The following is an 18802-nucleotide window of genomic DNA, read 5'->3' as shown; positions in this document are numbered from 1 at the left end:
TAATTAACACTTTTGGGCCGAGATCCAAGAAATTGAGATTTCTGGACAAATTGTTTTCAAAATCTCGTGGGACATTCGGATAGTTATCTGACTGACTTCTTTTCTCGTTTTACACAATTTTATTCCCTATTTTCTTTAATTATTGATAACAATATTTGATAACATTTTTTTATTGTCTTAGTTTCTTGACATGTAGCAATGCTTTAGTTGTTGACATTTTGTAAAGGTTTAGTATTATTTTATTTTATAATTTTTTATTCTTTTTAAATTTTGACTATTTGTATGTTTTAGTTTATAATTTTGTAAGTGTTCGTTTTTTTTTAAATATTGTACTTGTAACTGAGTAACTTACCACTTTTGAGTAATATAGATAATTGAGAATTATGTCATTTCATACCTATTAAATTTGCATGCTGAATATGAGGCGAGATATGAGAAACATAATTGTATTGTAAGACCCAGTGGTAAGACCTATTAGATATTGTACCTAACCATATTTCAAGCAAATAAATTATTCTTCTTCTTCTAACAAAAACGTTTCGTTGTACGTTGTACATACGACGATGAAAATTATATAACGTTCCGTTCCTTGCATTCACGTACCTAGGTCAGCTCTTTCTAGTCATCAGCTTGGAAAAAAATGTAAAAGAAAATCCCTCATGCAGGTAAAATACGGGTGAAAGCGTTGTCACTAAGCGATTAACATAAATGTACCTACCTATCACAAAATGTCAACAGATAACGTATACGGCCAAATTATTTGTAAGGAGTGTTTTGTCTATCGTTACAATCGATGGTTAGAATATAATATGTATTATGTTGTCAAGTTGACAATTGTGAAGTCAATGCCTCGGCTAGGTACCTATTTGTATATGCAATATAAATCTGGATTATTTTTATAATTCTAGTTATTGATTGATTCGGTATAAGGCATTGTACTAAAATATAACATTCGTTCTACGAATGGATATCAACAATCCCCATAATCAAAGTTATTGGTTTGTGCTGAGGGAAGATCAGAGCAATGTCATATTCAGTAGCAATAACTTCGCCATACAGAATCCACAAAGTGAGTTTCCATTTCTTTCATGGACTATATTTTGATCAATTTTGGTGTTACAATGGACCCGCAGTAATCCCAACAACGTTTCATAGGACATTATCGCTTTATAGGTTTTCTCTGTTTCAAGATAATTTCCAAATAAAAATGTTGACTGACTATATCTAGTGTTTTTTTAATAAAGTAGTATCTTTGAGTATGTATGCATTTATAAAAACAGCACAGAGGTAAATGTATGCATTGGCAAACCATAAGCTGATAAATAATGTCCAACATTATAAATAAAATAGCAGCTAAAAGAGAGTTAATAAAATCCTTTTGATCAGAAGAACTATACCCATCACTCTTCTATCACTTTTGCTCACCTAGTTTCACTGTTTAGTTCAATTGACCTAGTTGCAAGTTAAAAATCAAATTGAGATGCAATGAGTCAAGAGTTGAAAGATTTGTTTTACAATAACGTCTTGAGCCAGGTAAATGCTACTAATACAACTAAAGATATCCGGAGCCATTCAGGAAGGAGCAACTGTGAGCTACATTTTAAAGAGCCCGCTCAATTTGCCCTCTTATTTGCGAGCTTACCTACTCATGTCTAAGTTCCTGCATCTTAAAACAGAATTAAAGCCTATTGATGCAGTTGGTTTGTGTGAAAAAAATATTTCAGCTTGCTCACTGGTTGGTTATTTAACATGGGAAACCAATGAGCTGTAGGCACTTTGTACTTGGACAGAAGTAACTTAGCAAGAGGATTTTCCCGTTTTTTAATATAGGATTACTTTTAACCGCTTGTATGTCGCTAATTAGAGAACAATAGAAAATCCATAGTGTCTCGCGTAGATCTGCGCACCGGCATTCAAGGAGTTAAGATAAAACATTATTGCTGGCATTTATTCAACTTTTCAATAGTTAAGAAGTGGTTCAGCCATAAATACCTGCATATACACATAGGGCCATACCAAGACAGCATGAATCTGTTTTATTCTTTGTTGTTAAAATGGTGTTGTCATCAGTTACAGGACAGGACGCTGAGATATATAGTTGACACTGGTGACAACAGACAATATATACAAGTTAATGAAGCCCCTATAGTTGTACAAGAGAGTATCTCAGAAAGTGCTGAAAAGGAAATTAAACCAAAGGATGATGACAATTTCTGGGACAGGAACAAAATAAAATTACTACTAACATTGTGCTTAGAGAATAGATACAGAAATGTAACAAAAGACAAAACATTTTGGGATGAAATAGCAATCCACTTGGGCTCAAGTTCTGATGTGTAAAAAATATAGAAATTTAAGGAGAACTTACATTAGACTCTTGAAAAGAAAAGATTAGGCAAAGATATCAAATGGGTCCACTATAATACTTGTGAAGAAGTATTCAAAGAATGTAAATCACTTCCACCTTCTGTGTTGGAGCCATGGGAAGAGCACAAGGTGCGACGATTGTTGAGCCTCTACATAGAGAACCTGAACAAATTCAGAAATCCTGATTGTCTTCAGAAGGATGTATGGAGAGAGATAGCATCTCAGTTAGGCACAACAGAGTACAACTGCTATCATAAGTTTAAGAACCTGAAGAGGGCATACTTCAATTGGAAGAGAGAAGTAGAGAATCTGGAAAACCAATTAAATGGCAATACCATAACTACTTTGAGAGAATATTTTACAATTATAATCCAAATATTGGCCCATGGGACAAAAATAAAACACGCTTGTTAATAGAAGAATACAAGCAAATAGCTGATAAGTTCAAGAATCCCAGATATCAGAAAAAAGAGCTATGGAAAGAGATAGCGGCGTCAGTAGGGGAACGTCCTATGGACTGCGACAAAAAATTTCGTAACTTAAAGCAAACCTATATTAGGTTAAAGATGAGAGCTGACACAGGGAGATGTATAACCAAGTGGCGTTATTATAAAGATTTCGAAACTATTTACAGTGGGCCGACTTGCTTCATGAGCAGTCAAGGACCCATCAAGGCCAACAAGTCACCAGAGGATGATTATGTCAAGCAGCTGTTAACATTCTATGTCGACAATAAGGACAGATTTAGAGACCCTCTCGTCAAAAAGAAAAGTGTGTGGCGAATGTTGGCTCCAAGAATAGGCATGACTTCAGAAGAGTGCGATCGTAAATTCCGTAACTTGAAACAAACTTATATCAGGTTAGCTGAAAGAAAGAAAGAGACTGGAAAGATTAATAGCTGGCCATATTATTCTTATTTTGAGAGAATTTTTGATGATAACACGGGAGGAAATCATTTATGCAACCATGGATTTAACATAGATAACATGACTGTAACTGAAATAAAGAGAATAATGCAAGAAGTTCAGGACAGAAAAGATAATGATAGGTTTGAAAGTTTGGTGCAAGCTGTGGAAGAGTCAAACAACATACAAAGAGAACGAAATCGAATATTACAGGCTTTGCTTGATAAAAAGTGACAATACATAATGGGACAAAATTAAAACTCTTGAAAATGTTTAGAAATGCTTTTTATTGTTACCGTTCTTATGCTTTTATAATGTATATGTACAAACAAACTATAATAGATTATCAGTTTTCATTCTGAAATGAGAAATCGTTAGCAAATTCAAATACATTTCGACCGGTAGCTACTCCATACAAAATGGTCAATGTCTTAAAGTACACTGATTATGCTTAATTATGTCTTAACTTAAAAATACATCTGTGAATTTAAGACTTACTTTATTATTAAATTTGACATCCATAACACTATACCACAGTAAGGAATGGAAATTTAGTTTAGAAAAAATAAAAAATAAGTGAAGAAATCACGCTCGATCGTCGGTAACCACGGATCGGATCGATAAGTTTGCAGATACCTCGACCAGTAAGTAACTATCACAAACAAATACTCACACTTCCACTCACCCAGGCACGCTCGAGTCGATACAACGCTAACCTAGACTGAATTACCACACTATGTCGTACAACTAAGAGATACGCCGGCTGCCGGCCGCGCCCGCTCGCTGCCGCGTCGCACTGCCATCTACTGGCCTGTGCTGCTGTCGTAAACGAATATCTCCATTACGCTAGGTAGAGAATACCTATTGATTAGTGATCGAGGATGTAGTCAGTCTTAAATGGAATTGGTCTGTCTGACTCTAGTTCCGGGCGCGTGCGACGCGACGCGGGCGGGCGGGCGAGGCCGGCGGGGCGGGCGCGGCAGGCGGTTCACTTCTTGGCATTCTTTTTGGGCGACGGAGCCTTGCCTTTAGCGTTGTTTGACATTTTCGCCTTCTTGCCTTTGGGCTCGCCCTCTTCGTCATCTTCATCCTGTAATTGAAGTAGTATATTAGTGATATTAAAGGTCAAAATCAGCACAACTGAAAATTTTCAACAGAAATTCATCATCACATGAGACAATTAAGGCCAACTTGATTGCTGTTTCTTAAGGCATAAAAGTGGCCTCTCTTGCTCATCTAAATTTTCATTTTAGCTATCAGAAGGTAAAGGCTACCAAAGAGTATACAGAAAACCAACAGCCAATTTATTGTTATGACAATATCTCAAATAAATAATTTTGATATCAGTGGGCAAGCCCAGTCATAAAAAGAGAATGGCTTGATAAATCAAGTTTTTATTTAGATAAGCCCAGCTTTGTTAGATCAAATCTAACATGAAGTGTTTGCTAAGTGGAACTGGGCCACAGGTCCTTTTCCCTCTGTAGAGCATGTACAGAACCTGTCAGTATAATTTCATATTAGTTGAAGGTTTTCAGTACCTCATTAGTCTTGCGCTTGCCAGCTGATGCTTTCCTTTTATTCTCATCTTCCTGTAAATGCAGCAATCTACTATATCACCAATATCAATTTATAAATATTTTATGATAAGTGAAAATGCTTTCATACATCAGAACAGAAATTTGCTGCAACCATCAGTTCTCTGGCATCCCAACAAACAAACAGTTCCATACCTTAAATTGAGAATCGTCTCCTTCCTCCTCGTCTAACATCTCCTCCTCCATTTCCTCCATATCTTCAAACTCCTCAACGAGGGCACCAACCAGGTGTTGACCAATCAAATGCACTGGCCCTGATCCCTGTATAGTACAATGTATGTTAAATGTAGCAGAGTTAGTTGTCACTCCTCTGCATATAATTAGTGCAGTGTAAGAGATCAGACAAATGCCTCAAGCAATCACAAGCGGACAGTGCAACAATCAGAACGACGTCGCGCGCCCGTCAATTTACCAATGGTAATGTAATGTTTTTATCATCATTTTGATTCTTAGTCTATAATCAATTAACTTTTACAGTTTTTAGGTACTAATTTTTTATTTAGTCTTGAATGAAAAGTTCATTATTTGCTATGTTGAATTGCAATGACTCATTTTAAAAGCTACTTTGTACAAAACTGTATTTTCCTTAATGACATGTTCAACAACAAATACAGTAATATTACCTGAATAAGAGTGAATGTGACCGGAGCATCTGGGAACTCAATGTCTAGACGTGCATGTCTTGACTCTCCTGCTTTCAAGACAGCCACAGGGATCTTGACTGACTCTTGAAGTGACATTGTTTCAACCTGCACGTATGTTCCATTTTATTGATATTTAATGAAATACATAGAACTTACTGAATATTATGTAATGCTAAGGAAAATTAAGAGGTCATTGTCCATTAGTTGGATAAGTAATATTATGTTTAAAAAATTTTATCTGCTTGTGTCATGTTATTTTTATTATAATTATTATTTTGACATACTCAGGTTATGAAAGAAACAGTAGGGTGCTTCTTTAACAATCTGCTGTCTAATGACTCATTGATGTGAAACATCTTAAATAACCCTCCCTAAGAAAACTGGGTGGTCAACACAGAGGGAGCACATGTGTGACAGGATGTCCTCTAGACAAACATGGCATTGTAAAGGCCTTGTGAAATCCACAATGATATGTTTATACCTGAACAACATTGAGTTCATCGGGCTTGGCGTCGGGACCCAACAGTGCTTGACGTATGAGCAGCTTGTTGCTGCGAGGGTATTCCGCCTTTGCCTCTGGGTCCCATGTCTCCGACTGATGTGATGTCGACAAGGTAACACCTGCAAAACAACTGAATTGTCAACACGTTGTGATGACTAACTCACGAGACATGGCGGCATTAAGCGGCCGCATCGCAACTCGTGTTAATTTTGTCATCATAACCTCAAAACGCTGACGCCGCATCGGCGCCGACATAAACAACAACGTTCGTATTTAAGTGCTCTGGGCAAACAAAACCAGCGAAAATTGTACTCAAATATAAGGCGTCTCAACGACATGTAAACTGTTGCGGCTTGGACGCCGCTCATTCGAATTACGCGCCTAACCACCACTGACTCCGCACAATCGAAACGCACCATGCGTTTGTAAAAAATCAATAGCACTCATCTCGCGTGGGTTGTAGAATTATTTCGTTGCTCAGAAACGCCATTACGATATCATTGAAGAAATTAGCCATTTCATTTCGTTAATCAAAAATGGCGGCAAGACTGATATAAACTACAATCTATTGAAATACAAAAATAGCGACAAGCGTAAACGATTAAAGAGTTAATGTACACCTTCATATCATATGGAATTAAACAGATATCCATAATATTGTGAAATAAAATGGCGAGAGCCGGGTGTCAAAGCTGACGCTAATGTTATATTCATATTTAAGATCTAAGTACTGTCTGAAACCGGTAAATAAATCTGTTTAGGTAAGCAGAATGATACACAGATTAAGACTTACCATAGAAATATTCGTCCGACATGGTGATTTCACTAATTTATTGAGATTTTTGCGACACGTTCACGTGCGATGCCGGCGCACACAAATCTGGAGATCAATGTTGCCAATGCCAAACTCTGAGTTGACCTAAAATTTTATTGTCCACTACACCCCTTCCAAAATTCCCTACTTAATATTTTTCTCAGTTCAGTAATTCATTACAAAATTCTGTTTTGCAGTATTTATATATTCAATTGATTTTAACGGAAAGAAATTTGAAACGTATCTGATAAAAAAATCGGTAAAAAAACTTTTAAGTTAAACGGTTTTATCTTATGTGCACTGAAAACTAGAAAATAAAAAAACTTTTACTTACCTATAAACCTACATAGGTGGTCCCGGTCATATTAGACTAAAATAAAAACGTGGGGCCCATTACCTAACTATTGCTGTAATACTTTCTTCTAGAGGTATAATAGGTGTGGATTTCTACCTACTATAATCGTAACTGGAGATTTTGACAATCAATAATCAGCCGTAGCGGCTTCACCAGCGAACGCCGAGCTCACGATCTACCAAAGTATAAAGATATGCTTTGCCATAGGTAGGATTTCAGAGGGCCCCCACGTTTTTATTTTAGTCTAATATGACCGGGACCACCTATGTAGGTTTATAGGTAAGTAAAAGTTTTTTTATTTTCTAGTTTTCAGTGCACATAAGATAAAACCGTTTAACTTAAAAGTTTTTTTACCGATTTTTTATTTTCTAGTTTTTAGTATTTAATGAAAATGCCTACTGAATATTCCTCATTCTATATATGGCTCAGCAGCGGTGAGGGAGTGCCAGACTCTTACTGACTAAAAACCGTTGTGTTTCGTCGTAGGCCTTTTATGTACCAGGACAATCCCGCAGCCCAGGCAGGCCTTGGCCCTGTTGGCCCCTGGGGTTGCTGACAGTATTCTACTTGAGTAGCCCTTTCATTTGATACCCATATTGAGGGGGTTGTGGAAAAAATATGTAATCCGCCATTTTGTACCGGCGGCCATCTTGGATTTACAATGTTATTGATATTAGTATATTGTATTGTCATCGGAATTAAAGGTGTGTACCAAATTTCAGATCAATCTGACAACAGCAAGGTACTTAAATTTGAATTACTAAATTTGACCCAAGAATAAATAATAAAACAAACAGGGTAAGCTAAATAAAACCGTTTAAAAATTGAAAATAGGTAGGTAGGTAGGTACCTAATTATGGTATAGTAATTGCTCTAACAATAGCCAACCTCTAGCAGGAGATTACTCCTAATCGTTGCTATACAAGATTTAATAATTTTATTTCTAGCAAAATTCAGTACAAATAAAGCTACACACTGAATTTGGCGTTTTGAAAACTATTATTTCATTTACGCTCACATTCTCTGTATTTACAACAATTTTTCTACAAAAACTGTTAAACAAATAAATATCTACCACATAATGCTTCTTGTTTCGTCTATTTGTATCCATATTTTATGTATATGTATTTTTTTTTACTTACACTTTCTATCATTATTTTTAATTTGAAAATTCATATACTAATATTCCCAATTTTTGTAATGTAATAAAGCAATAAACTTATTTTTTTTATAAATGAGGAGACAAAACGAAAAGACTTACTTGGTACATAAACTCATGCTATTCGATCTCCCACAAATAAGGGAAAAATAAATATTATTTTAAGGGCAACATTATTTTGAAACACTTTTCATAGACAACGATCGCACCGTTCTGAAACGAACGGAACTGAAGTAGGGAAGTTTATTCTATGATGGGCATTTTATTTTTTGCTTAATTTTCCATATTACTTTATTTCGTAAATCGTAATATCGTAACTACATAAGCGGTTTGTATTATGGTAAGTAAGTGCCCAAACCGCGGTTGCTTTGCTGAATCCACCTTCCTGAGGTATAATCATCGGCAAGGATATTGAGCCCTGACTTTCACCTGCGCAGAAGTGATTTATTGGTTTATTGCCTTAAGTGTACAGTGCGCAAAGCGATTCCCACTCTTCCGCCGAGAGCTCATTATCCGTGCCGATAACTATATACATACGATGCTATCGAGGAACCTAGATAATTCTTCAGTCAAAATAAAACAATTGGCAATAGATTTACAATATATTACTAGCATTCACTAATTCACTTAACGTCGATCTCACGATGCAAGAATCTGAAACTGACCTATAAATCGTACCTCGAACATTTGGCGAAAAACTTCTATGAATGTACTTGAAACTTTTCAGAGCTTCAAAACCATGCGTATTGAATAGTTTGAACTTTGTATTAATGTAATGATTCATTTTTTCCTCGGACTTGGTTTCAAACGACGTCTGCTTGTCGGTGTCTACGGGGCAGCACCTGTCTGAGTGATGCTGCGGCACGCTGTTGCTGCTGGTAGACTCTTGTTGAGATGAAAGGTATATTTTAAGTTGAGTGTTTTCGTAATGCAAGCTGGCATTTATTTGCAATAGCTTTAAATACTTTTTACTATTGGGAGATACTGAAGAAGATTTTAAAAGCTTATCCAGAAGATTGTCCAACGTTTTTCTATTATCTTGCAACAACAGAATAATCTTCTCGCACGTCTGAAATTATAATTAAATAGTTTGTGAGAGTGACATGGATATCACGAATTTCAAGACTTTCCCGCTCCGAGAGGAGCGTGGTGGCTGGCAAGCGGCAGCCTAAACTTCCGTTGAAGGAAGTGAAACATGGCACGAGACGCGACTGAATGAGATTATCAGAATTAAAAACTGTCAACAATCAAAACAAAATTTTCTATAATAATAATGCTGCAGTATTATTCCTACCTATGTACCTACTGAAACGAAAACATTATTGAGCTACATATAGACTTAAATCGTCGTAGGCCTTTTATGTACCAGGGCCGCGGTGACTCTTTTGAACAATCCGGCAGCCCCGGCAGGCCTCGGCCCTGCTGAGCCCCGCTGGGGTTGCTGACATCTCCTTGAGGAGCGCATGGAACAACGCGCGCCGCCGACACGGGTAGCTACATATAGACCAAGTATAGACGGAAGATGAACCATTTATTTTAAAAAATACCTTTCTGACTGCGTAGATTCAAACAGTATACCTTTTTGTTCTGTGCTTGTAATTTTTCCAATTTCTTTTGAAAGAATATTTTGCTCGATTTTATTTTTAGATACTTAGTTCCAATGTTATAAATAACTTCATCCTTAGCTTTTAATTCTTCATGCAAAGAGCTTTTTACTTGATCTTCAGTTAACTAAAATAAATGAGAATCACGAGATATATAGAGTAGTATAATAGAGAGACTAAGACGACTAAGAAATTCGTGCGGTTACAAATATGTACAGAGAATAGACTGATAGTGCCTAAGTAGGTATATAATTATTGTACTTACATCCTTACTCTCCTGCTCGTTACTTTCGTATTCGTTTCGTTTAGTCAATCTCTTAATCTCATTTATGAGAAAATCCTTTTCCTTAGAATGAATATCCCTACAATTTTGATAAACGATTAACTATAAATTAATGTTACCAGTACCTAACTACTTAACAAACTGTTTAGGAAGGTAGGCGCATTAACCAACAATAGGTTCCGTCGGTTTACTTTGGCAGCAGTAGGTACGAATGGGTATTATATAATCTAGCGAATGAATATGTAGGTATTTTTGCACCTTTCATCAACAAGCTGTTGATGTAAATTCCTGTTTGTTCTTTGTGCGCTCTTTAATTCCACGTATATTTTTTCCTTTTCACGAGCTAGCGTACCTATTGCTGCATCTCTACTTTCTACTGAAACTTTTAGAGAATCGATTGTTTGCTTGAGTAACTCTATTTCACTTTGCAACTTGGCGACTTCCTCCGGATGACTTTTCCCGATGATGACGAGGACCGCAAGGAACTTTTCGACAAAATGCGTCTAAAATTCATTCGAATACATAAACTGAATTTTTTACTTATACTAAATCATTTTAAAGTATTCGAGCTTGAAGTTAAAACAATTATTTTGTATATTATGCGGAAAACAGTAGTACCAAAAATTTGTCATTTACATGACATTATTTATTTAGGTCTTTTGAATGTTTTGATTATTGTTGCAAAAAAAAAGCTGCTTGTAGTAAGTGAAACGGAGCGCATTACCACAGACATCATCATTTTTTTAGGGTGGCCATTTTGAATAAAGTTCTAGTTCCATAGACCATTTGAGACTATTTGAGTAAAATTTTTGTGATTGGTAGTTGGAAAGAACAATGAAAAAAAAATGTGTTTTACAACCAATCACTGAACAGTATATCACAATTTTGACACAAGTTACTCCACCATAGCTGAACCATAGTGAGCGAGCCATCTCGTTTCTTTAGATGACACCAAAATTGACACAAAATTTGTCAAAATACCGTATAAACATAATTGCATCTATCTCCATTGTTTCTTTTATGTTTTCTTCCGCCTCCCCTGGGTTTGTTTTGTCCACTGTTTGGCAAATTACTCGTGCAAAAACGTACTAAGTTGTTGATCACACATCGTCAGCTCAGTGTGAGTAAATGATATTGCTCTAGTAGTCTTGACCTTATGCCATCGCACTCTCGATGCTTTATGTTGTGTAACGACGCCAAAATTCTATTAAGAACGATGCCAAGTTTCATATCAACAACCTCGGATCTATAATAATTAAGTTTTGCATTTTCGTGTGTTGTGTCGCTATCTGTCAATGATACCAATAAGAAATTCTTGAGGTGAAATTATCACTCTCCTTTCTATTTGTCTGTACGTGAGTATGTATTGTTATTCGCTGTGGTCGGTTCATGATGTACATTTCTTTTTTAGGTCATAGGAACTGTACAGGCGCACTTAAAGGAACAATAGTCGACAAACTGCACCTGTGTAAATAGAAGCTTAGCAATACTAAAGAATCTCGTATGATGAGAACGTCATAGTAGTCGATTGTGAAGTGTAGCGCGTGAAGTTGTATCCTCAATGTTATAATTGATGGTAAGATGAGTGAGGAGGTGCAGAATGAGGGGAGCAGGCACAGCGCGTCGCTGGGCGAGCCCGGCGCGCCCGCCGCCGAGTGCGCCGCGCTCGACGCCTCCACCGCCGTCTCACAGACCACCATCACCCAGGTGACCAGTGCACTTCTGCTGCTCTCACTAATCTATACGACACTTGAATCCACACTACAAGCTTTAATGGCTTAGATGAGATTGCAACTCAATACAACCAATTCATACGCTCTCACCATGATCATTATTCAAACATGGACTTTTGGCTAGTTCACAAGTTTGCTTTAGCTTTGATATGGACAATTGAGAAATATACAATCAAGTAAGTTGAGTTCTGTATTGAGCCCCGGCTACTACATTGAATGACCAAGTGTGTTTTGTATCTGTTTCTCTGCTTGTTTAACCAACTTCTAAAACAGTTGACATGTTTTCATTTGATTCATTTAATTATTTTTTTTTTCCTTATAGCCATTTTCTGCATCTCATGGGAAAAATATAACGTATGGTACTCGGAAAGAGTGTAGCTTTCCAACAGCAAAATGATTTTCAAATAGGTTCATTAGTTTCGGACCATTTAGGGTAAAAGCTTGCCAGGTCATATAGTTTATATATAAAAATATATAGAATATTTGCTTTACAGTTTTTCCAATTTGTAAAGCCACATAGTATGGTAATGCAGTGTGTTCCTGTCCCGCCGCTGCACTCACACTAGCACACTCAGCTGGAGTGTCAGCGAGCTCATTACGATTCACATTAACATAAAGTCAATGCAAGTAGGAACAGTTGTGTAAGGTCACGTGTCACTTGTACAATGACTGATATTGAGCACAAGCATTACATTCATCATATAAGGTAGATGATCATGAACAACATGTCAGGTTAAAGAAACTAGTCACTACTGAGTACATAGTACTACTAGTTCCTTGCAGCTTGGAAGTCTTATTTGCTTACACAGTATTTGCATAGCATCATGTTTCACTGGTTGAATGGCTTGCCATTAAGGGGCAGTCTAATGGGAACAAATGGTTCATGATTTCTTAAGCTAACAAAATTTTATGATTATTTGAACTAAAAAACTAATTAAGTACAGTACTAGCTGAACTCAGCGGAGTTATTTTAGTTTTATTTTATTTTGTTAATGTTTCGAGACGATATTTATTGTTTGCTGTGGTTTATAAATATGTAAATGGTTTACTGAGACAGACCCCTTCTTTCCTCATGTGGATGAGTTTAGACACAGTGGGGAGTTTTACCATAGCCAAAAGATTTTGTTTGAAGTGGTTTAAGGTGGTAATCAAATCTAACTATGAATTACTTTTTTCACTTGCGCAAGTGGCGATTGACGCTCAATCCCTCTCTGTGTCAGAAGTTGCCTGTGTCCAGCAGTGTTACGACAAAAAAGGCTGATGATGATGTATCTGTTTTAGCGTAAAATATAATTTGATTGGCATGTAGTAAAATCTCCATATAATAAAGTAGTTGTGTAAGAATATTCGCTGGAGTGATGCATGTGTATGGGCGCAGATGACGGCGAGCTCCGCGCCGGCCGCCGAGGGCGCCAAGTGGTGCTGCGACGTGTGCACCTACGAGAACTTCCCGCTCTCACGCAAGGTATCCATCGACTTCAGCGCAGCGCTGTCAGTGCTCGCGTCGCACGCCTCACACGGGACTGTTCACTGCCTCCATTCCTATGCTCTTTCACTAAAATAGTTTTTGGGTAATGTATGTACGGGATATTGAAAAAGATAAATAAGGGGTTGAATTTAGATTAATAATACGTATTTCCCAATTCAGATTATGTATTTTTTCTCTCGTTAATAACTGAAATAAATTCCTGCTCTTAGGAATAGTTCAAGATTCATTGAGGTTTAGTAGCTTTCTAGACATAAATAGTAATCTGACTAACGGCTAAGATGTGAGGTCGCCCTCTCTGTGCAACAGCGGCATGAGTGTAGTAAGACTTGATGCATTCTTACTGAATAGAAAGTTTTAGTGTTAACGCTTATCACATCAACAATGACCGCTTTAGCTCTCGTCTAGATATCGAAGCGATTGTGCTGACAATCAAACTGCTTCGCTTCGTGAGTCGCCTATCAGTCCAATTTGAAAATAAGCGATAAATACGAAGGCATTACAATGAGAAAAACTGAACAAAAGTCTAGTCGTTCGCTGCCGTTGTTGCTAGATTGATTTCGTTATTGTCTAGCTGCGAACACTTTCACTTGGCGAGTCTCGCGGCGGTTACACTTGCTTAACCTGCAAGTGTGCACGTTCAACATTGACAGATTCCTATAATATATTTCTTATCTATTTATTTATATATAACGCTGGTTCTTATTACAATTAAGTCCCGAAATAGACACAAATATTTTCGCAATGAGCGAAAGTAATCCTTGAAAATGCTTGGGCAGCAATTGTTTCATCGTTGCTGGTTGTATGAATGATTGCCACGCGCGCCACTCGGCCGTGCGTGTGCGCGTGCGTGGCGATGATGAAACATGTGGCACTACTACTGTTGCAGTGCACCATGTGCCGCAGCCCTAAGTCCGCGCTCAACGAGGACATCTTCCGGCTGCAGGACGGCGCCAGCGCGCTGCCGGCGCCCGACGCCACCGGTAAGCTCTGCCGCGACTGCCTATCACCACATACCGCTCATCACCTGTACAAACTTATTGCCAGCCCGCTATAGCGATGTCGTCACATCACTCCAGCTTAGTGTCGCGGAGACACTCATTGAAATTGTTTGTGAAAGGAGTGTGGTGTGCGCAGGTGCGGAGGCGGTGGCGGAGCGACTCTGCCGCTGAGGATATCTTCCCCGCAGGGCGCCAGCGCGTCGTCCGTCGCCAAGTGGTCGTGCCCGGTGAGTGCTAGCCTCACGCGCCACGTGTGCACACGCGCGAGCAGCGGCAAGTGACGGCTCTGTTGCAGACGTGCACGTACGACAACTGGCCCAAGGCGCTGAAGTGCGCCATGTGCGGCAGCAGCAACCCCCTGGGCGCGGCGCCGGGCGGGCCGGGCGGCGCGGGCATCAACGAGCTGAGCAGCCCCGCGTCGCTGCACTCGCTGGACAAGCGCAGCAAGCGGCGCGCGGGCCCGGACTGGGTGTGGCTGCAGGCGTGCCTGGGCGTGGTGGAGGGCTCGGCGCGCTGCGTGGACGCCTACCTGGCGCAGGGCGGCGACCCCGCCCGCGCGCTCACGCCGCAGGAGGTGGCGCTGCTCAACCGCGCCTCCGCCTTCGACGCCGGCCACACGCTCGTGCACCTCGCCATACGGTACGCGGCCGCCTGTCAAATGTCTAATGTTCACTTATACATATCGATGAATGGCATGTACGATGTTTCAGGTTTCAGCGACAAGAAATTTTGTCGACATTACTGTCGCGGATATCGGGCGGCGGGCCCGGCCTCAAGAGATCTCCTTCATACATCGGTGAGTAGGTCTCTGGTGCGAGCCACGCGGCGAGGAGACGCAGGTTGTGTAACGTGTCGCGTTACAGCGCCGGACCTGGCGTCGGCGATCCGGCGGCACATCGCCAGCTGCGTGCGCTACAAGAAGGGCAGCTTCCCGTGCCGGTACATCAACGAGTTCTGCACCTTCTACCTGCCAGCCGGTAACACACTCACTGCTTTGCTTAATTATTCATTTCACGTTCAACGGTGGTAAGCGGCACGAACGATCATTCCGTTTGTTTGGTTGTATCGTGTTATGGCTTGTCTTTTTTCTGTTCAGTCGAGTCGATTCGCTAGGCGCGCTACTATACGAGGCGTGACGTTGCAGAGATCGAGGAGCTGCCGGCGCCGATCCAGGAGCAGCTGTTCTCGGAGCTGCTGGACCGCGACGCCATGGCCACGCTGGAGGCCGACCCGCCGCTCATCAACTGGAGCGCCGAGCTGCGGCGCCACGGCTCGCGCCTGTACGCGCTGTGGAACCGCTCGGCCGGCGACTGCCTGCCCGACGCCGTGTGCCAGGCGGCGTACGGCGTGGCGGACCGCGCCAACACGCTGCGGGCGGCACTCGGGGACGCGCTGGGGGCCCGGGCGCTGTACGCGCGCTGGGCGGCGTGGGAGCGCGCGCAGGCGGCGCGGCTGCAGTACGCGCCCGACGAGGCGCAGCTGCGCGCCGAGTGGCGCGCCTGGCGGCCGCCGCCGCGCGCCCGGGCGCCGCGCTGCACCAGCTGCACGTGTTCGCGCTGGCGCACGTGCTGCGCCGCCCCATCCTCGTGTACGGCGTGGACGTCGTCAACTCGTTCCGCGGCGAGGCGCTGGGCTACGCGCGCTTCCGCGGCCTCTACCTGCCGCTGCTGTGCGAGCCCGACGCCTGCAGCAAGTCGCCGCTGAGCCTGGGCTACACGCGCGGCCACTTCTCCGCGCTCGTGCCGCTGCAGCCGCGCGCGCCCGCCTACATCCGCGACGCGCGCGCCCCGCAGGCGCTGCTGCCGCTCACCGACCTGGACGGCAAGCTGCTGCCCGTGCACTTCCTCACCGGCGACGAGGTGAGTCCGCGCCGCGCGTGATGCAGCGTGCTGCACACGGCGGCGGCCGCTACAGAGCTCGTGTCGCAGATGGCGGACGCGGAGGCGGTGGTGCGGCGCTGGGTGTCGGCGTGCGTGACGGGCGGCGGCGTGCTGGCGGCGCGGCAGACGCTGCACGCGCGGCCGCTGCTGCAGGCGCAGATGCTGGAGGAGTGGCTCAACCACTACCGGCGCCTCGCGTGAGTACCGCACGGCCGGCACAGCGCCGCGCCGGCCGCCTCTGACCGCGCTGTGTTGCAGGCAGCAGACGCGCGGCCCCTTCCCGCCGCGGCTGCAGCCGGCCGCCGCCGAGTTCTCCAGCGACGCCGACACGGACGAGGAGTAGCCGCGTGTCCGCCGCTGCACCGACACCTCACGTCTCGGAAGATTGGCGCTCTAAATCTTTGTGACTCTGTGATCCTCCGGTTACGAGTGTGCACGTCTGCACGATAGTGACGTCATTTGGGGTAAATTCGTAAATGTGCGATGTTCATTTCCTTGTCTCGCTCAGAGTGTGGGCGGTGGCACACCGGCGCCGAGCCGATGCGAATCATTGTTTACTTCAAATGTAACGTAGCCGACTGAAGTTTGTTCCCACTGCGCGCCATAACTTTCATACTTATAGTATGCACAAAAGGAAAATTAACTTATACAAGAATAAGTATAACTTAGTCTGAATAAGTTATAGTGCGGAATGTCCGCAGCGCCGTGCTGTGGGAGGCCAAATCCTGGAGTGAGTGCCGTCTGTCAGTTCGCTCGTTATACAGCACTCTTTATGTTTGGCGTTCAAATTGACGGCCGCCGCCGGTTCTAGTTAAATTTACTTATTTTAGATGCAATTACTGAATTGCAGTGGTATATTTTAGTGGTGTTTCATCATTGCCCTTTGTTCCGGTGTAGATCTTTTTTTATTTATACATTATTCGTTTAGTAAATATTGTTGTGGAGAGTCGCCCAATACGTTACCTTAGCGATATCGAAATTTTACAATCTGAACCTTGATGGAAGGGCTCAGGGGTTTACTCTCCTTCTGGAACACTGCTGCAAACTGTATCTACCGATATAGTGAAGCGCTTCATTATGAATACGTTCTGAGAGGGGATATAAAGGCTTTACATGTAAATTGTTTCTACAATGAAGCTTGTGAATAATATCTACTACAGTGAAATCATTTCTGGGTGAGTGTTGCCCATTTTTCCACAACATTATTATGAACTTGAAGCATGTCGATCTGGACATAAAAAATATGCAAATAATAAAAGAGATAAGAGTCTATTAAAATTAACGACATTGTACAGAGAGTAATAAGGTTCTAATATTTATATTATTATAGATTCTCGGTTGTAAATAAAAAGAAATTGGTTAAAAGTAATAATTATAATAGATGTATAGTTTATTATTCCGCTTAGTGCATACGAATCATTCGTTCGCCTGTCGTTAAAACAAGGGAAATTGCAGTAGGATATGGTTGCAAGAGGCGGGGTCCCGCGCGGCAGTGGCGCCGCCGCCTGCTCTCGCCGCCGCTGCCCGCGCCTGCCACTGCCGCGCGGACCCTCACCGCGCCTAATGTCACGCAAGTCAAAACGTCATCGTGTCGGACAAGTTCCGCGTCTCATGCAGATATTACAATCCAATCACCACACTAAAAGTTCATTGAAATAACTGAATCACGTGAGCTGCTAGAAAGCTTGCAACTAATTACACTACTTTTGATCTAATACATTATGTTACTTTATTTTCTTCAAAAATCTGTAAATAAGTCGATAGGTACATGTTACGAAAACGATTTGAACTAATTTTGTTAACAGTCACGTTACGATTTATTCAAATTAAGTACCTATACCTACTAATTTTTAATCAATAAAGCACTTATTTTATGAAGCTGTTCGATATTTTGTGTTTTATTTCATTCAAATATTACATTGCCGTAGACTTATTGCCTTTTCATTGGTAATCCTTTTACTCAAGCAAAAAACAAACACACACCATTGCTACAAAGAAATAAGTACCTACCTATACATAGTACTATTATAATAGTGTTAAGTATATTCATATGTAAATTGTAAATTTACAAAGAATTAGAGTTGGTAAAAAATCATACTAAATTACCAACAGATTATAATAAATAAATAATGCCAGGACACACCAGCGGCGGCCCTAGCCATTGCGAGGCTACGTGCGGCAGGTCTTATGCGAGGCCCTTTGTCCTACATAGGGCTGCCATTTCGAATTCCGCCAAACCCGGAAAAACATTAAAAAAACCCGGACATTTAGCGTAAATCGCATTTTTCCCCGGACGAGTCCGATTTTTTTAAAACAAAACTGGACCTAATTTTTTAAATTCAATGAGGTGCTTCCTTACATGAAAAGTCAGGGCCCTAGCTCATGTAGTACCTAGTATTGTTAGTTAGTAATAGGACTTTAAGACGGCGCTACCTTTTTGATAGGTTAGTTAGACAAAAAAACACAAACAACTG

The 18802-nt window shown here is 41.3% G+C and overlaps 4 protein-coding genes across 5 annotated transcripts; 2 read left to right on the top strand and 2 right to left on the bottom strand.

Moving 5' to 3' along the window:
• The first annotated feature begins 801 nt into the window (after positions 1-801).
• On the top strand, positions 802-3848 carry LOC110380777 (uncharacterized). The gene is given in 6 exon segments (XM_064040057.1): positions 802-1069; positions 1658-1662; positions 2071-2333; positions 2335-2384; positions 2387-2656; positions 2659-3848. Coding segments are annotated over 6 exon segments (1542 nt in total). The 5' UTR covers positions 802-963; the 3' UTR covers positions 3507-3848.
• LOC110380778 (nucleoplasmin-like protein) lies at positions 3541-6964 on the bottom strand. Of its 2 annotated transcripts, XM_021340882.3 has the most exons (6): positions 6807-6964; positions 5993-6132; positions 5491-5616; positions 5003-5128; positions 4811-4861; positions 3541-4362 (listed from the first exon to the last, which is right to left on the bottom strand). In XM_021340882.3, exons 1-6 carry the CDS (start codon positions 6826-6828, stop codon positions 4261-4263), a joined length of 567 nt encoding a protein of 188 aa, XP_021196557.1. In that variant the 5' UTR covers positions 6829-6964; the 3' UTR covers positions 3541-4260. The 2 variants fall into 2 exon arrangements, with proteins under 2 accessions (XP_021196557.1, XP_021196558.1); XM_021340883.3 differs by lacking the exon at positions 4811-4861.
• A 1966-nt stretch (positions 6965-8930) lies between these two features.
• On the bottom strand, positions 8931-11160 carry LOC110380780 (uncharacterized). Its single transcript, XM_049849105.2, has 5 exons — positions 11128-11160; positions 10487-10731; positions 10211-10307; positions 9920-10072; positions 8931-9410 (listed from the first exon to the last, which is right to left on the bottom strand). Exons 1-5 carry the CDS (start codon positions 11158-11160, stop codon positions 8937-8939), a joined length of 1002 nt encoding a protein of 333 aa, XP_049705062.2. The 3' UTR covers positions 8931-8936.
• Positions 11029-18215, top strand: LOC110380792 (ubiquitin thioesterase trabid). Its single transcript, XM_049849097.2, is given in 13 exon segments — positions 11029-11348; positions 11640-11935; positions 13340-13426; positions 14337-14430; positions 14585-14608; positions 14611-14675; positions 14744-15087; positions 15159-15244; positions 15312-15425; positions 15593-15940; positions 15943-16307; positions 16377-16525; positions 16587-18215. Coding segments are annotated over 12 exon segments (1887 nt in total). The 5' UTR covers positions 11029-11348; positions 11640-11809; the 3' UTR covers positions 16672-18215.
• The last annotated feature ends 587 nt before the right edge of the window (positions 18216-18802 follow it).

Source organism: Helicoverpa armigera, chromosome 21 (genome assembly GCF_030705265.1).
Source record: "Helicoverpa armigera isolate CAAS_96S chromosome 21, ASM3070526v1, whole genome shotgun sequence".
NCBI classification, from domain to species: Eukaryota; Metazoa; Arthropoda; class Insecta; order Lepidoptera; family Noctuidae; genus Helicoverpa; species Helicoverpa armigera.
The sequence above is the reverse complement of the archived record's forward strand: the minus strand, read 5'-3'. Positions and strand labels throughout refer to the sequence as shown.